We start from the raw sequence: 19577 nt of genomic DNA, 5'->3' as shown, positions 1-19577 counted from the left end.
TGATGTGGAAAATGTCTTGAGTACAAATGACATCTTCAAAGAGAAAAACAGGGGGGGAAAAATCAATCTGACTAATCACTATGCTGCTTCTACTTTAACATTAGCAATAAATTAACATAAATAATTATTTATTTACCACCGTTAACAATTCTCAATTATTAAAATCATATATTGTCTCCATTTAGCTGTACTTAATATCCCTGAATTATCCACTCGTATTTCCAGTGGATCATTTTCCAGATGGGTTTCAAATACAATTGCTCTTGCATTCTGTTTCTCAAATGCATTGCATAACCTATTCTAAACACCAACTATTGGTATTGATATATTATTGTCATGTGTAATGAGATCCAGTGAAAATCTTTGTTTGCGTGCTGTCCAGCTATCAAAGCATACTACACACGAGTACAACCAAGCCGTACACACATACAGCAAGTAGTGCAATTAAAAAACATAGAGAGCAGAATATAGTGTTACAGTGTTATAACACAACAACTAAGAGAAAGTGTAAATAAAACAAGAAGCTTGAGGGTCACAAAGAACTAGGTATGGGAGATCAGGACCACACTCTTAGCTTACAAGACCATTCAGTACTCTGATAATAGTGGGTAGGAAGCTATTCCTGAAACTGGTGGTGCACACTTTCAAAAATGGTCCTTAATTATGTACAGGAAGGAACCAAAGATAGGCACAAAATGCTGGAGTATCTCAGCGGGTCAGGCAACATCTCTGGAGCAAAGGAATAGTTGATGTTTCGGACCTCGACCCAAAACCTATTCCTTTTCTCCAGAGTGGTCCTTGACTACTTGACTACAGAGTTGGCTACTTTCCCGAGGCAGTGTAAAGTGTCGGTGGAGTTAATGTGAATATGGGGAGGCTAGTCTGTGCAATCGACTGGGCTACATCCACAATATGGAATTTCTTCTGGTGTTAGCGGGGTTGTTGCCAAAAACAAACAGTGATGCATCCCGACACTTTCTACGGTGCTTTCTTGGCCGTAGCTTCAATGAGGTTGGTCCATGAAACATTGTTGGTGATATTTACAACTAAAAGCCCTGTCCCATGGTACGGGTTCATTCCAAGAGCTCTCCCGGGTTTGTCCCGATTCGAATTCGGAGATTTACGGTAATGGCCACTCGTCGGTACTCGGGGCTCTCGTGGACAGTTTTCAGCATGTTGAAAAATCTTCATGAGTCTTCCCGTGCTTACCTACCGTTAGCGAGTCTTCCCGAGTACCTGCCGTTAGCGGTACGAGCCGCTAGGAGACTTCCCGAGCTCCGATGTACTTGCTACGTTCATTCTCAGTGCTTACCATGAGTTCGATTTTTTTTAAACTCGGGAGAGCTCTTGGAATGAACTCGTACCGTGGGACAGGGCTATAAGAACTTGAAATTCTTGACAATCTCCACTTCGGCATCATCGATGCTGATTGGGGCATGTACTCCACCCCACTTCCTGAAATCAAATACTAGCTGACTTGCTAACTTTGTAGGAGAGATTATTATCTTGACACCATGATATGAAGCTCACTACTACTCCCTTATACTCTGCCTCATCAAGCTCTTCACTGTACTTTGGTACATGTGATAATAAAGTAAACTCAAACTCAACATTGTTTGATATTTGGCCATTGACAGTGGTGCCATCTCCACACATGTACATGGAGTTAGATCAGAATTTAGTTAACATAAAACTCAGGCGTGTAGCTCTTAACTGTTGCATTGTATCACGTGCCATGAACTCAATGGCAATCATTTCTGCTTTGGCTGCTTGCTAAGGCTTTCTCTCTCGATGTCTCTGACCTCACATCGTCTTGCTTTCTCGGATTTCAGATTAGTTTATTGGCATATGCACCAGGGTGCAATGAAATTCCTTATTCACATGAAGCTCGGGTAACAATAAATACAATAAGAACAGCAACCATAAATACAATGCCAAATGCAAATGCAAAAATTGTAATGCAATCTGAAGTGGTACAAGTAAATGACTAAAGCTCAACAAAGGAAGTACTAAATATGGTAAAGTTAAGAATAAGAGTACATGACAGCATCTCCAGAAAGGGAGTGTGAAAGGGTTGATTACTTCAGATGTCTTACAGCAATTTTTAAGTTTGATCGTCTGAGCTTCTAATCTCTTGCATCTTCTCCCAGATGGTCAAAGCATATTTGATAATGCTTCCAATCATAGATTCCAATCATAGGCTCTTTGGCCCAACTTTGCATGCTGACCAAGATGCCCGTCTAAACTAGTCTCATTTGACCACATTTGGCCCGTATCCTTATCCTTTCCTATCCATGCATATGTTCAAATATTGTTTAAATGTTGTTTTCATACCTGCCTCAATTACATCCTCTGGAAGCTTGTTACATATTCCCTCCACCCTTTGTGTGAAAACAATGTCCATCAGGTTCCTATTAAATCTTATCCCTCTCACCTTTAACTTACGCCCTCTATTTCTTGACTCCCTACATCTCTACCTCATCGGGACTTCTGCGCTGATGGCTCGGTCAAATTTTCCACCTACAGCCAGGGCTCTGGAACACCAGCCGGGAGGGCTGGCAGATCCATTCCCATAACCAACTTCCGAAGCCAACTTTGCGGGGCCGGTAACTCGGCCCCTCGAGGCCGCGACCTCTGTTGGTCCGGCAAAACGGATGATACGGCAAGGCTCTGGAATCAAGGGTGCCAGAAAATCGTTGGTGGACCCGTAATGCTTTACATGAATACAATCAAGCCAAACACAAGTACAACAGGTACAGCACAGAGAAAAATGCCAGAGTGCAGATATAGTTTATCAATATTGTTGCGAATGTCCCAGAGAAAAAGTCTAACGCTAGGTCATTAAGGTATGCTACCTTGCTGTTCTTTGGCACTGGGATGATAGTCATCTACTTGAAGCAGGTGGGGTCTCAGAACGGAGCAGCGAGATATTAAAGATGTCTATGAATGCTTCTCTCAGCAGGTTCATGCAGGTCCTGAGGATGCGGCTGGTAACTCCATCCGGGATAGTTCAGGAAGGCCATCTCAGGAAGGCCGATCTTGCATCTGCCACAGTGACCATCGGCAAGGCGAATGGGGCAGGTGATATCCTTCCACAGACCTTCTGCTCAAAGGGAGTATAAAATGCATTGTGCTCATCAGGGAGCTCCCGGCTTCACTTTGTAGCCCCTTATAGCATGTTAGTCTTGCCACAATCGATAGGTGTCTGTGTCATCGCCTTAGGACTCGAGCTTGGTCCAGATGTGTTCTACTAGCACTTAACAAGTAGACTATCATGATTTGCCCTGCTCCAAATTCCCAGTTACTATCTCTTAAAAGTGTCTTAAACTCTTCTCAGGACATTATAGTTGGATATCGTAAAACTGCATACCAAATATAGTCCTGCGTGGCTCAACAGAATTTCACTGTAGGCCAACAAACTGATCTTTTCTAATCATTTGACGTCAGTGACTTCAAAGACGAAGATTCTCAAGTCTCTTTGAACGCTAACATCTCTCCCACTTTCACCACTTACGGAAAAAAACGATTCGCCTTTCTATTTTTATGAAGGGAGTTTAGATATTATAGTTCATGTTTAGAAAATCAAAATAAAAGCCAAACACGCAGCTGAAGGAGCTCCCAACAGCAGTGTGATGTTTAAAATTCCAAGAAATGGATTATCAAGACATAAGTGGTGGAGAAATGGATGCAGTACAAAGATAACTTTTTTTTTAATCTGTTGTGCAACCTGTTTGGCAATTTTGCTTTGCGCATAATTGGTAAGCATTCCAAAACTTTGACCTCAACTTTCCCTTATCCCTGCACGCACGCCAGCCTTTGTGCTGTGGGAAAGCTGACTAGAGTACTTGCAATACGTGGGCATCTTATTCCATTTCTATGATTCTCACAATGTCTAAACCTGGAATACAAGTCCCATCTTTGGGATGTGGGAAGAAACCGAAACATTAAATATATAGGGCACTTGATTCAATCAGTTACAGGAAAAAAATGATTGGATGGATTGGCTGAATGATACAGCATGGAAGCAGGCCATTCGGCCCTCCCAATCCAAGCCAACCATCGATCACCTGTTAACACTGGTTCTATATTTGGCCACTTTCACGTCAATTCTTTACACACCAGAGGCAATGTACAGAGCCCGCACATCTTTGGGATGTGGGATCCATTCGGAAAACGGAGCACCCGGAGGAAACCCTCACGGTCATAGGGAGAACGTGCAAACTCCACACAGTCAGCGCCCGAGGACTCTGGCGCTGTGAGGCAATCCATCTACCAGCTGCGCTGCTGGGCCGTACAAGATAAGGAGGAAGCAAGCAAGCAAGCAGCGGAAAAAATAAAAGAAGCAGCTACAATAAATGCAGAGGACACAACCAATCAGGGCCGGTGCTAGGAATTGCGGGGCCCAATTAGAAAACTGATGGCGGGACCCTACTCTACAAAAGTAAACATTTATGTATGTTTATATTTCGTGTAGTATGCTCGTCAGGGCCGGCCTTAGGGGGTGCGGGGCCCAATTGGGAACAATTTTGGTGAACTCCAGATTCCCAGCCAAGGTCTGTCAGCATAGTTATTTAGTATATATTATGACATTGTACACTAAGTGCTATAGATTATACACTGTGTGAACCACTCCTGCTCCCTCCCGTTTGACTGTCAGTAGCTCCGCTGGCTTCCAACATTTACCGTAGCTGCTAATTATGTGATTGGACACAATGCCCTTGGAGACAGCGGCTGATTGGACGAGAGGAGACTACATTCAGCTCAACTACATTCTGTGGCAGAGAATTCCAGAGATTCACCACACTCTGTGTAAAAAACGTGTTTCTCATCTCAGTCCTAAAAGATTTCCCCTTTATCCTTAAACTGTGACCCCTTGTTCTGGACTTCCCCAACATCGGGAACAATCATAGAAACATAGAAATTAGGTGCAGGAGTAGGCCATTCGGCCCTTCGAGCCTGCACCGCCATTCAATATGATCATGGCTGATCATCCAACTCAGTATCCCGTACCTGCCTTCTCTCCATACCCTCTGATCCCCTTAGCCACAAGGGCCACATCTAACTCCCTCTTAAATATAGCCTATGAACTGGCCTCGACTACCCTCTGTGGCAGAGTTCCAGAGATTCACCACTCTCTGTGTGAAAAAAGTTCTTCTCATCTCGGTTTTAAAGGATTTCCCCCTTATCCTTAAGCTGTGACCCCTTGTCCTGGACTTCCCCAACATCGGGAACAATCTTCCTGCATCTAGCCTGTCCAACCCCTTAAGAATTTTGTAAGTTTCTATAAGATCCCATCTCAATCTCCTAAATTCTAGAGAGTATAAACCAAGTCTATCCAGTCTTTCTTCATAAGACAGTCCTGACATCCCAGGAATCAGTCTGGTGAACCTTCTCTGCACTCCCTCTATGGCAATAATGTCCTTCCTCAGATTTGGAGACCAAAACTGTACGCACTACTCCAGGTGTGGTCTCACCAAGACCCTGTACAACTGCAGTAGAACCTCCCTGCTCCTATACTCAAATCCTTTTGCTATGAAAGCTAACATACCATTCGCTTTCTTCACTGCCAAGTCCATCATTTCTTCATATGAAAGTCCTGACATCCCTGACATTAGGTGTCCTTCAGACTCTTGAAAGGCGCCCATAAATAAAATTTATTATTATTATTATTATCCCAGGAACCAGTCTGGTGAACCTTCTCTGTACTCCCTCTACGGCAAAAATGTCCTTCCTCAGATTAGGAGCCCAAAACTGCACGCAATATTCCAGGTGTGGTCTCACCAAGATCCTGTACAACTGCAGTAGAACCTCCATGCTCCTATACTCAAATTATTTTGCTATGTGTCATGTGTCAGGGTTATGGGGAGAAAGCATGTAGATGGGTTTAAGAGAGGAAGATAGATCAGCCAACGATTCATAGCAAAAGGATTTGAGTTTTATAAGTTTCTATAAGATTCCCCCCCTCAATCTTCTAAATTCTAGAGTGTACAAGCCGAGTCTATCCAGTCTTTCTTCATATGAAATTCCTGATATCCCAGGAATCAGTCTGGTGAACCTTCTCTGTTACCTCTCTAAGGCAAGAATGGCCTTCTTCAGATTAGGAGACCAAAACTGTACGCAATACTCCAGGTGTGGTCTCACCAAGACCATGTACAACTGCAGTACAACCTCCCTGCTCCTATACTCAAATCCATTTGTTATGAATGCTAACATACCATTTGCTTTCTTCACTGCCTGCTGCACCTGCGTGCCTACTTTCAATGACTAGTGAACCATGACACCCAGGTCTTGTTGCATCTCCCCTTTTCCTAATCGGCCACAATTCAGATAATAGTCTACTTTCCTGTTTTTGCCACCAAAGTGGATAACCTCACATTTATCCACATTATACTGCATCTGCCATGCATTTGCCCACTCACCCAGCCTATCCAAGTCACCTTGCAGCCCTCCTGGTTTAGAGGGGTTTAAACGATTTAGAGATGTTTAGAGGGCTTCAGATGGGTTCAGTTGTGTTTAGAAGTGTTTAGAGGGGGTATAGAGGTGTTCAGAGGGTCCCAGAGGGGTTTAGAGATATTATAAGCCCCCCGTGAGAAATTGTATTTCTCTGAAATTGAAGATAGACATAAAGCTGGAGTAACTCAGCAGGACAGGCAGCGCAGCGACTTTGGAGAGAAGACCCTTCTTCAGACTAAACTGAACTCTCGTCGGTGAGATTAGTTGTGATTGTCTGAAGAACGGTCTCGACCAGAAAGGCAACCCTCTCCCCAGAGCCCTTGCCCGCCCCGTTGAGCCACCTTCAACTTCAGAGCCAAACAAAAAACACAGAGTGCTGGAGGAACTCAGCGGGCCAGGCGACTGTCTCACCCGCTGGGTTTCTCCAGCATTTTTGTCTACCGCAAAACGTCAATGATTCCGGGAATGCCGAGGCGACAGTGTGAAAGAGCTAGAGAGAGACGAGATGGGGAGCGGGAGAGAGAGGGAGAGAGGGAGGGAGGGAGAGAGCAAAACACAAAGAGACACAACGTGGGTCGGTAGGTGAATGACTAACCTGCACACCAGGAAGAAGCCCCTTCTCGCGGTCCGGGGCCCTCACTCATGATGGTGAGTTTAAAGAAATTCTCGACGTGTCATCGATCTACATGTAATTGTGTTTTAAACAAGTATTAATGACGCCGCGTGAATTTTATTCAAAGGAACATGGCGTCATTAATACTTGTTCAAAACACAATAACATTTACTGAGGAATGCGGATGGATGCATTGATGACATGGTATAACAACGTGTTAAGTACTAGCTGATAAGAAGTGCTAACAGTAGTACTAGTTAACACATCGTTTGTGTCTGATGGCCGTGCAGCGGTTGTTATACACAAATATCCTATAGTGGAGCTCTGCTAGAAGATCTTTGGTTATACGTGTTCGTTTAAAAAAAAATCCGGATGGCGAATTAAAAAAAACTTTAGTTAACAAAGAGAATTCGTATTTCCGTACGAAATACGGAACATTAGTGCGGGGCCCCCCTTAGGCGCGGAGCCCAATTGGGAGCAATCGGTCAAATCGGCTTAAAGCCGGCCCTGCAACCAATAGGATGGAAACGGGGGTGTTAAGGTCACTGGGCAGAAGCAGAGAGAGACCAAGGGTTAAAGGTGGTCCCGGGTGTGTGGCCGCTTCCTTCCCACCGTCTCTCTCCCTCTCTCTCTCTCCACTCGCTGTGTTTACCTTTGTGAATGACAGGTGCGGGTTGTGCAGATCCACTTGTAGAAGGTTGCCGAGGAAAGGCAGAGCCCGGGGCCCGGGAGGGTAGTTGCCACACTTCTTCCATCTCTTCATCAAGTCAAATGCCAGGGCAAAGACGGTGCAGAACACGGCCAGCGCCGGGAACCCGCCAAACACCCTGAGCACGACCCCGGGGAGAGCCAAGAACTCCATGTTCACCGGAGATAACGAGCGGCAAACTCACTGTGAGCGGAGGGAGGCGAGGGGATGCCAGGAAGTATCCCCACCCTATTTACATAAACTTTCCAAAATCCCTCCGTGGGTGCGGGTCCGGTAAAGACTGCAATTGAAATGTTTACACCTTCTAGGATTATTTTGCACAGGCATAGTCTACTTCCGCATTACGATCTCCGTCACCAGGCAAGTGTCAACCCACTGATGACATGCGGTTTGTGGATACAAGTCAGCTGTAAACGAGGAACTCCCCGACGACCCCCAAATACCCATCTACAATAATCCCATTTGTTATCATCCTGCATCCACTCCTCACTGGTTCCACCACTCACCAACATACCAATTTACAGCAGCCAGTTTATCTCATTCAGCTGTTTTGGGGATATGGAAGTCTTGGAAGGAACCCCACCTTGCCCTCAACATCACTTGCACCATTTCTCACACCTGTCACCCATTTTCAGATCAATCTGAAAACATCTCAGGAGTCAAACTATCCGATGATATCTACTACAAACCCACTGACCCCCACAGCAACCTAGACGACACCTCTTCCCATCCTCCCACCCTGTCTCTTGTAAGGCCACCATCCCTTTCTCTCAGTTTCTCCACCTCTGCCGCATCTGTTCTCGAAATGAGGTTTTCCACTCCAGACATTTGAAAAATGTCCTCCTCATTCAGGAAACAGAGCTTCACCCCCACTGTGGGCGACCAAGCTCTCATCTGCATCTCCTCCATATCACACAGTACTGCTCTAACTCCACCTTCCCCCTGACGGAACAGGATTAGAATTTCCTTAGTCCTTACCTTTCACCCCTCCACCCTTTGCTTCCAGCACATCATCCTTCAACATTTACGCAAGCTGTGATCCCACCACCCGTCAAGTCTAACCCTCCCCGCTACCTTCTGCAGGGACCATTCTCTCCCTAATTCCCTGGTTTGCTCATCCCTCCCCACCCATCTCATCCATCCCCAGGCACTTCCACCTGCAACCATAAGAGGTGTAACACCTATCCATAGATCTCCACCCTCAGCTCTATTCAGGAGCCTGAACAGCCCTTCCAGGTGAGACACAATTTCATCTGTACTTCCTGAAAAACCTCGCATAATTGCAATCAGCCTACTCTACATTGGTGAGACCAAATGCAGATCAGGCGTCTACTATGCTAAGCACTTGTACTCTGTCCACTATGGCCATATTGTTTTCCAGTTAATGTCGTTTTTAAATTGTCTTCCCCTTCCCACACTGACCTGCATGTCCATATAACCATATAACAATTACAGCACGGAAAACAGGCCATCTCGGCCCTTCATGTCCGTACCGAACACTTATTTTCCCCCTAGTCCCATCTACCTGCACTCAGACCATAACCCTTCATTCATTTCCCGTCCATATACCTATCCAATTTATTTTTAAATGATAAAAGCGAACCTGCCTCCACCACTTCCACTGGAAGCTCATTCCACACAGCTACCACTCTCTGAGTAAAGAAGTTCCCCCTCATGTTACCCCTAAACTTCTGTCCCATAATTCTAAAGTCATGTCCTCTGGTTTGAATCGTCCCTAGTCTCAATGGGAAAAGCTTATCCACGTCAACTCTGTCTATCCCTCTCATCACTTTAAAGACCTCTATCAAGTCCCCCCTTAACCTTCTGCGCTCCAAAGAATAAAGACCTAACTTGTTCAACCTTCCTCTGTAACTTAGTTGCTGAAACCCAGGCAACATTCTAGTAAATTTCCTCTGTACTCTCTCTATTTGGTTGACATCCTTCCTATAATTAGGCGACCAAAATTGAGCACCATACTCCAGAATTGGCCTCACCAATGCCTTGTACAATTTTAACATTACATCCCAACTTCTATACTCAATGCTCTGATTTATAAAGGCAAGCATACCAAAAGCTTTCTTTACCACCCTATCTATATGAGATTCCACCTTCAAGGAACTATGCACATTTATTCCCAGATCCCTCTGTTCAACTGTATTCTTCAATTCCCTACCATTTACCATGTACGTCCTATTTTGATTTGTCCTGCCAAGGTGTAGCACCTCACATTTATCAGCATTAAACTCCATCTGCCATCTTTCAGCCCATTCTTCCAAATGGCCTAAATCACTCTGTAGACTTTGGAAATCCTCTTCATTATCCACAACACCCCCTATCTTGGTATCATCTGCATACTTACTAATCCAATTTACCACACCTTCGTCCAGATCATTGATGTACATGACAAACAACAAAGGACCCAACACAGATCCCTGAGGCACCCCACTAGTCACCTGCCTCCAACCCGACAAACAGCCATACACCATTACTCTCTGGCATCTCCCATTCAGCCACTGTTGAATCCATCTTGCTACTCCACCATTAATACCCAACAATTGAACCTTCTTAACCAACCTTCCGTGAGGAACCTTGTCAAATTATTGAAGTCGATATAGACAACATCCACTGCTTTACCCTCATCAATTTCCCTTGTAACCTCTTCAAAAAATTCAAGAAGATTAGTCAAACATGACCTTCCAGGCACAAATCCATGTTGACTGTTCCCAATCAGACCCTGTTTATCCAGATGCTTATATATATTATCTCTAAGTATCCTTTCCATTAATTTTCCCACCACTGACATCAAACTAACAGGTCTATAATTGCTAGGTTTACTCTTAGAACCCTTTTTAAACAATGGAACAACATGCGCAGGACGCCAATCCTCCGGCACTATTCCCGTTTCTAATGACATTTGAAATATTTCTGTCATAGCCCCTGCTATTTCTACACTAACTTCCCTCAATGTCCTAGGGAATATCCTGTCAGGACCTAGAGACTTATCCACTTTTATATTTTTCAAAAATGTCAGTACTTCCTCTTCTTTGAATCTCATAGTTTCCATAGCTACTCTACGTGTTTCCCTTACCTCACATAATTCAATATCCTTCTCCTTGGTGAATACCAAAGAAAAGAAATTGTTCAATATCTCCCCCATCTCTTTTGGCTCTGCAGATAGCTGTCCACTCTGACTCTCTAATGGACCAATTTGATCCCCCGTTATTCTTTTGCTATTAATATAGCTGAAGAAACCCTTTGGATTTACTTTCACCTTTAGCAACCTCATATCTTCTTTTATCTTTTCTAATTTCTTTCTTAAGATTCTTTTTACATTCTTTATACTCCTCAAGCACCTCATTTACTACATGCTTCCTATAATTATTGTAGATCTCTCTCTTTTTCCGAACCAAGTGTCCAATTTCCCTTGAAAACCATGGCTCTTTCCAATTTTTACTATTTCCTTTCAACCGAACAGGGACATAAAGATCCTCGGCCTTCTCCACTGTCACGGTGAGGCCAAACACAAACGAGAGGAACAGCACCTCATATTCCATCTGGGCTGTCTACAATCCAACGGCATGATCACTGAATTCTCCAATTTCAAAGAACACGCACACCCTATCATCCTTTTCTCTCTCCTGTCTACCTTGGTCCCCTCACACACACCCATCACTCCCCAATACACCCCATTACTGTTTCTTTCCCACTTCCCCCATTTGCCCCATCTGCCCATCTCCTACAATCTCCTTGCACTGGCATTTCTCCAACATCTCCCCAGAGCTCACCCCCTTCACTCCCTGTTGTCTCCATCTGCCACCATCCATCTTCCTCAATTCAACTCTTCACTTTGCTATCAGATACCAGGAACTAGTGTTCTCCACACATCACCTCCCAGCCTCTGTCACTATCTACACCCCTCCCCACCTGATTTTTATAACTGCCAATCGACTCCTCTAATTCACCTACTGCTTGCTAGCACTTGTCCCACCACCTTATGACATCCACACTCCCTCTACCAGTCCAGATGAAGGATCTCGACCCAAAACATCAGCTGTCCATTTCACTCCACAGATGGTGCCTGCAGCTCCCCTATTTTTTGTTCCCTCAATATCACCACTCTTTTCACTTCTGTAACTTCCTTGCAGCTTTCCTCCTCGATCTCCATCACTATGTGCTGCCCTAAGGAACATTCCCACTCACACAATAGCTCCCTTCACACTTAAGTAAATGGATTCCCTCCTTGATCTCTCAAAGGGTTTTCTCTCAGCACCATATCATTTTCCTTAATCAGTACTGATACCCCACACTTTTTTTTTCCTTCCTTATCTGGACGTGCAAATTAATATGACATTTAGAATGATTGGTTCAAACTGAACATTTTGCTTAAATGATTTCATCAATCTCCTCGTAAAAGACTTTGTGTGGAGGAATGGTAAGTGATCATTCCTGTACACTTTGAGCCTGTTTACAAGTTATCACCATAACCCTGTACAGTTGTTTGTCTCTGCAGCACATCAAACCTGTTCACCACTCTTTACATGTACCTTTGCCCTCATAGCAGTCTTAATCTGCACCTACCTACTGTATATCCAAGTTCATTACATGAAGGTGCTGCTTGTCAACCTGTTGCCCAATAAATGTATATTATTCAAACTAGCATATATTCCAGTTGAATTTGCCAATCAAAGGCATTTGAATACTTGTACCTGCAAAAGAATTATCCTTGACATTACTGTAGCTGTAACAAGCTGTAAAATGTGGGGGTCACCCGTTAGCATTAGGAGAGTAGTGCTATTGACACAGATCATTATGGTCACTGGTGGTGTTGGTTCAGTGGCCGGTGGTGGCCACTATGTTTATTTCAGAGCAGCACCGATGTAATCAATTAAAATGTGGACTTTCGCTCATCTTCCAGGCAGTGTAGCTAAGGTCAGAAACACATCCTTCCCCTCCATTTGAAATGAAATTAATTCTGGCTGGAGGTGCCATCTGAGCACATCATCAATTGCACTACATTCGTTATTTTATATTTTTATTTGTTTGGAAACAAATTTATAAGATTACAACAATCCATTGTGCCATTAGGCTAACATACACACAGTATAACAGGACGTGCAAATTAATATGACATTTAGAATGATTGGTTCAAACTGAACATTTTGTTTAAATGATTTGATCAATCTCATCGTAAAAGACGTAAAGTTTCTTCTACTTGTTTGCTCTAGTTGTACAAGTTAAAATTGGTCACTTTGTGAATATATTGATAGAAAGTCTGGAAAAAACAAATGGTTGCCTAGAAACTGGTTAGTAGCTGTAAAAAGACACGGAACTCAGAGAATAAATTCCACAGTGCAGTGGGCCCAAGGCATCATCGCACAAAGAAATCAACTAAACGCGGGTTGGGTGTCTAAGGTTGAGATCAGGGAGACCATGGATTCTCATGGGCTTCCTGATGGGTGGAAGTGTTTGGTCAAATGTTAGCTGCTAAGGATGGCAGTGGGACCCTGTATTTGTGGTTAGGGTGAAGATGGTTTCAAAGGATGGTGGGCGAGTGGGCCACACCAAGGATGCACAGAATCATAAGGTCATAAGTGATTGAAGCAGAATTCGGCCATTTGGCCCATCAAGTCTACTCCGCATTCAATCATGGCTGATCTATCTCTCCCTCCTAACCCCATTCTCCTGCCTTCTCCCCATAACTCCCGACACCTGTACTAATCAAGAATCTATCTATCTCTGCTTTAGAAATATCCATTGACGGCCTCCACAGCCTTCTGGGGCAAAGAATTCCACACATTCACCACCCTCTGACTATATAAAATTCATTCTATCCCCTTCCTAAAGGAACCATTTAATTCTGAGGCTATGACCTCTAGTCCTAGACTCTCCCACTAGTGGAAACTTCCTCTCAACATCCAATCTATCCAAGCCTTCCACTATTTGGTATGTTTCAATGAGGTCCCCCCTCATTCTTCTAAACTCCAATGAATACAGGCCCACTGCTGTTAAACGCTCATCGTGTTAACCAACTCATACCTGGGATCATTCTTGTAAATGTCCTCTGAACCCTTTCCAGGGCCAGCACATCCTTCCTCAGATATGGTGCCCGAGGAACTTGAAGGAGGTTCTGTGTATTCTTATTGTAATGGCGATATACGAGTTGGTGGTGCAGCACCAATCTGAGATGTTCCCACGATTCCTCCCTTTAAGTACGTTGCTTAGAGACCACCACCCCACCCAGGGCCCGGTACTAACCTCTTGTGTACAGATGCCCAAGGAGCTGCATGACTGGCAATCACAAAAGCCACATTGCATAGGACACCACTGCTCGATTCCTGGGTCATCCGTGCATGATCAAGTCAGACCTACGGAGGATCCCACAGAGAGAATGACCGACTTCATACAATCGCCATGAAGTTCCCAATTTCTGATTAAGTTTCATAGGGATGTCATCGTGGCACATTTAGTAAAGTTGCTGCCTCACAGCTCCAGTGATCCAGTTTCAATCCTGACCTCCGGCTTCAATCCTGACATGCACATGTGGCGTGTGCATGTTCTCACAGTGACCATATGGATCTCATCCTACAACTCAAAGACGGGCATATCAGAAGATCAGGTGGCTGTTGAAGGTTGCCCATGGCGTAGGTGATGGTAGAATTTGGAAGGAGTTCATGGGAATGCAGAAAGTATACATACAATGTTTATTAATGTAGGAACTCTGTAGGCTAGCATAGACTCAATGGACCGAAAAGTCTCAACCAAGATAATAATATTATATGGAAATATTTCGGACTGTTCAGTACTGTGACGCACATGGTTTAGTTTCTAGCCAGGTGACCCAAGCACTAGCAGACTGACTGTCCTGAAGGGATGATACAGATGACGGGGCAAGCCAGGTGACGGGGCAATAAACCACTTTCATCCCCCCTGGTGTGTAACAACCAATCAGTGAAAATTGCTTATCCAATGTTTGTTCACAACACATCTCGGGTTTGGGTGAAAAAGCCAGTAACTGAAAGGAGAAATGCTGGAGTAACTCAGCGAACCAGGCAACATATCTGGACAAAAAGAACAGGTGACGTTTTGGGTCGGGAAGAGTTATTGTTGTGGTTTTTCAATGCTCAAATTAATTCAGATCACGTGGAGAATTCTTCAAGAAGTTCAAACTTTTATTTGCAAATAACAGCTAGTTCACCACGCATCAAATCACGTGAAGCTCTCTCCCGCTCTCTCCCAAGACAAAGGATCATCGCTTTTTATACCATTTTCAAATCAGCATGCCCCACCCCTGTTACATTTACATATCCAATCATTTGCTAACATTCCCTTATTACCAGCCAATCACTTGCTTCCACTTATCCCCTCCTTCCCAGTACATTTCCACATTTGCAACTGATGTAGGTGTCACATGACTCCTTGTGGCCCCTTCCCTTGCCATGTGTGTTTAACTCTTTTGTTCAGATTTCATTCCAACAAAGTGAAATTCACGAAAAATAAACACTTCCCAGAACCCACTTCTCAAAATACAAAAGATAAAGTGATCACACAATTTATATATACCACACATTGTTCCCATTAAACCTATACATCTTGGGAAATAATGTAACTTCTTAAACTACAGATCCAAACACAAAGATCCAATGTATGAAAATACAATATATATTTCCCAGATGACCTTCTTTATAAATCATATTTAAACTAACATTATCTTACGTTACAGACTAAAATAGAAATTTACTCTGTCTTTGCAAACTCACATCTCCCCTCTTCCCAGAACAGCAAGAGTCATAAAAATGTCTAATTTGACAAACGATAATTGTCTCTTGGCTATCTTACACTCCCTCCCCCTTTCTTGTTATCTCTAGGGCATGGCATTCCAACTTCATCCTTGGGCCTCTTTACGACTTTGCCATCACACTGACAACATTATTCAAAGGATTGTTACATTTCCAGCCCCACTACTCTTTCTTAAAGCCTTAGTCACCTTAGTTTTTATAAACATAAGAAATCCAACATACAAAGGTCACATACTCCCCACCCAACAACTTTTCCCTTCTCATCTATCTTTCCTCTAATCCCAACATGAGTATAATTAAACGTAGCTGACAGATCCTGAGGCGCCTTGCTATCTAAGACGAATATAAACAGTTGTCAGTCGTAAACGCTGAGCCCTTTGTGTTACAGAAGCGCTAAGGAATGTGGCCTGACGAAAAAGCATGTAGTCTGTGACCAAATGGCCTGTAACCTGAGAATGGCCACACTAACAAACTATCACTTTTCTCCAGAGATGCTGCTCAACCCACTGAGTTGCTCAATCCCTTGTGTGGCTATCTTTGGTATAAACCAGCATTTGCAGTTCTTTGTTTCTCCATACCGAAGGGAGAATCGTCTGTGGAGAGTCTCCTCTCAACTGTCTGTAGATGGTCCAGGTTGAACCAGAGTTTGGTTCCTTGTAGCTAGTGGGCCCTGCATCAGAGCAGAACGATCCTCTGAAAGCTACATTTTGGAATAAGATACAGTACATATGATTTTCATACTTAACAATATTTAAACTATTATCACACTTAAAAAAAAAAGAAAATCAATGTGTTTGTGATTTGATTACATGCACATTAGAGAAGAATCGATGTCATAGTTTTCTCTCCATTACATCTCATCTGGTTTTAACACAGAGACGATAGGGGAGAGGACAGAGGGTAATTCCGTATTTAGCTTCCCTGTAGTTCGGCCGTGGATCATTTTCCGGGAGAAAGAAGGTGAATTGTTGGATCAAGGAAGTGAAGAAGATGAAGAGCTCCGTCTTTGCCAGCTGCTCCCCCATACACACACGGTGACCTGTGGGGTGAGGGCAAGAGTGGTTAGTGACCCGAGAGAGGGTCTGGCAGGGTCACACTGACTGAACAGGAATGAGTTGTTACATATTGCTGTCCCACTGCTGTACGACTGTGATGTGATCAGATCCTGAAGTTCCGGATTATGTGAAGCAAATTTGCCAATTCCCACTGGCTAAAAGATTCTCCAGACCCATTCCCAGGATCTGACAGGATCTGAATGGTGTTATATTACTGTGTGTTATGCAGTCTGCTCGTGATTAGATTCAACAGTATAAGGAATTTAATGCCATCCTTGGTATTCAGATCCCCACAGTCTAAAGTCCCAATGTCATCCTGCCTAAGCCAACCCTGCTTAATATTTCACAGAAGTACACTCCCAGCTTAACACTCAATGTTAAGCAAATGTTCAAATTTCTCACTTTGACACAAAGATAGACACAAAATGCTGGATTAATGCAGTGGGCCAGGCAGCTTCTCTGGAGTGAAGGAATGGGTGACGTTTTGGATCAAGACCCTTCTTCAGACTTGTCAGGGGGCTCGATCTGAAACGTCACCCATTCCTTCTCTCCAGAGATGCTGCCTGTCCCGCTGCGTTACTCCAGCATTTTGTGCCAACCTTCGATTTAAACCATCATCAGCCGTTCTTTCCTACACTTAAGCAAATGTTCATATTTCTCACTTTGTCAACATAAAATGTACTGTTTTATCACTGTGCTGACCATTAGGTATTTCAGCATTTGACTTAAATTTAGTTGTTAATAAACTGAACTTCATAAATCAAGGAGGAAGCTCTCCCACTACCATCACATAGTGCAGAAGATCGAGCTGGATATCCATAACCACAGATTTTAATATTCTAATAATCTCTTTCAATACATTTAACAATCCATAAATCCCACATTACCTGCAGAGAATGGGATGAAAGCTTCCGGCTTCACGAACATCCTATCAGAATTCAGGAAGTGTCCCGGATTAAACTCACATGGAGTCAACCAAGTGTCTTCATCATACAAGACTGAGGTAATGTTTGGAAAGATCATTGTTCCCTAAAAGTCATTTAAGAAGACAAATTAGTCAGCAACAGGACCTGAGAACAATGGGGAGTTGTCCGTCTGTGCCTCTACTGCACAGAGCGAGTCGAACATACAAGATTAGCTCTAGATTGTACCTTAGGGATGGTGTAACCCATGACCTCGGTGTCTCTGTACGTTTGATGAGGCAGTGAAATTGGACCAATATTTCCTAAGCGTTGGGTTTCGTGGATAACTGCGTTAGTGAATGGCATTTCCTCACGGTCTTCCAACTTTGGCTTCCTCCCGTTCCCAATGACTCTGTCAATCTCCTCATGGACCTGGGCTGCAGGAACAAAGCAAGAACTCATTTTCAGTTTCAGTTCACCAAAGGTGCCGGTGTTATCGTTGTATCTGTCACTTCCGCAAAATGTCCCAAAAAGTGTTCCTATTAATATAAAATTCTGGTAATATAGTGGGTATCTTAACCCAAGAACTGCAGCAGCCAATATGTACAGAACAAGATCCTACAAATGTCTTTGGGATTGAAATTTAAACAATGGGTTTTCATGAACTTTGTGTTACATGACATGGTGTTAATCATTGAATCATTGCAATCAGCGTTTTAGGCTGGAAATGAACCGCAATACGAGAGGGAGGCACATTGGGGCAGTGGTAGAGCTGCTGCCTCACACCGCCAGAAATCCAGGTTTGATCCTGACTTCAGGTGCTATCTGTACGGAGTTTCTACATACTTCCTGTGGCTACAGTGTTTCCTCCGAGTTTTATGGTTTTCCCCCAGACTCCAAAGATGTGCAAGTTTGTAGGTTTATTGGCTTCTGTAAAATTGCCCCAAGTGTGTAGGATAGAAAAGAGGGATAACATAGAACTCTGTGAACGGGTGATTGAAGGCTGGTGCGGACTCGAAGGACCTGTTATCACACTATATTTCTAAACTCTGCCAGAGTCTCTTGCCCCAGGTAGGAGAATTGAGAACAAGAGGACGTAGGTTTAAGGAGGGGAGAGGCGGGGCAGGGGAATGAACAGATTTAATAGGAACTGAGAGGTAACTTTTTTTTACACAAAGGTTTGTGGTGTATGGAACAAGCTGCCACTGGAGGTAGTTGAGGCGGGTACTATTGCAATGTTTACTAAACATTTGGACAGGTTAATGGATAGGTTAGATTTTAAAGGATATGGGCCAAACTCAAGCAGGTGGAACTGGTGTACATGGGACATGTTGGTCAATGTGGACAAGTTGAGCTGAAGGGCCTGTTTCCACATTTTTAATTTTTTTTAATTTAACCTTTATTTAACCAGGAGAAGTCTCATTGAGATTTAAAATCTCTTTTACAAGAGAGTCCTGGCCAAGACAGGCAGCAGCACAGTTCCACAGTTACAGACAATAATTTAAAAACAACAGAGAACATATAAATAGAGTCACAGTCAGAACATCATCAAACAAAGCATGTACAGGCAGAAGAGCCCGCTTCAACATCATTAAGAAGGGATTTAAATCTGTTTATAGAAACCAGCTCCTTAAGTTTCAGTTCATTCTGCAGCTGGTTCCATGCGAAGGTAGCAGCATAACTAAATGCCCTTTTCCCCAGTTCAGTACGGACTTTAGGTACAGTTAGTAAGAACAAGTCCTCAGAGTCCTCAGCTGATAAGTTCCTGTGCTTTTTCGAATTACATACTTCTGCAGGTATGAAGGAAGAACACCGAGGATAGTCTTATAAATAAGGATATGCCAATGATGGAGTCTGCGGGTGGACAGGGCAAACCATCCAACTTGAGCATACAAAGAGCAGTGGTGCGTGAGGGTTTTAAAATTAGTAACAAATCTCAGTGCTCCGTGGTAGACCGTGTCCAAAGACTGTAGGCATTTTGAAGATGCATTCATATATAAAACATCACCATAGTCCAACACAGACATAAACGTTGCAGCAACAAGTCTT

The 19577-nt window shown here is 43.6% G+C and overlaps 1 protein-coding gene across 3 annotated transcripts in view; it reads right to left on the bottom strand.

Annotated features, from left to right (window-relative positions):
* Positions 1-19577, bottom strand: part of LOC116988938 (cytochrome P450 2D6-like) — a 160972-nt gene that overhangs the window by 24231 nt on the left and 117164 nt on the right. For 2 of the 3 annotated variants that reach the window (XM_033045981.1, XM_033045983.1), the window contains exons 7-8: positions 17778-17965; positions 17514-17655 (exon numbers count right to left, since the gene is read on the bottom strand). In XM_033045981.1, the coding sequence (XP_032901872.1) occupies positions 17514-17655; positions 17778-17965 (330 nt within the window). The remainder of the gene's footprint in view (positions 1-17513; positions 17656-17777; positions 17966-19577) is intronic. The other variant, XM_033045982.1, reaches the window with a different exon arrangement.

The sequence above is a fragment of the Amblyraja radiata genome, chromosome 28 (assembly GCF_010909765.2).
Source record: "Amblyraja radiata isolate CabotCenter1 chromosome 28, sAmbRad1.1.pri, whole genome shotgun sequence".
Taxonomy (NCBI): Eukaryota; Metazoa; Chordata; class Chondrichthyes; order Rajiformes; family Rajidae; genus Amblyraja; species Amblyraja radiata.
This window is presented reverse-complemented; position numbering and strand designations above follow the sequence as displayed.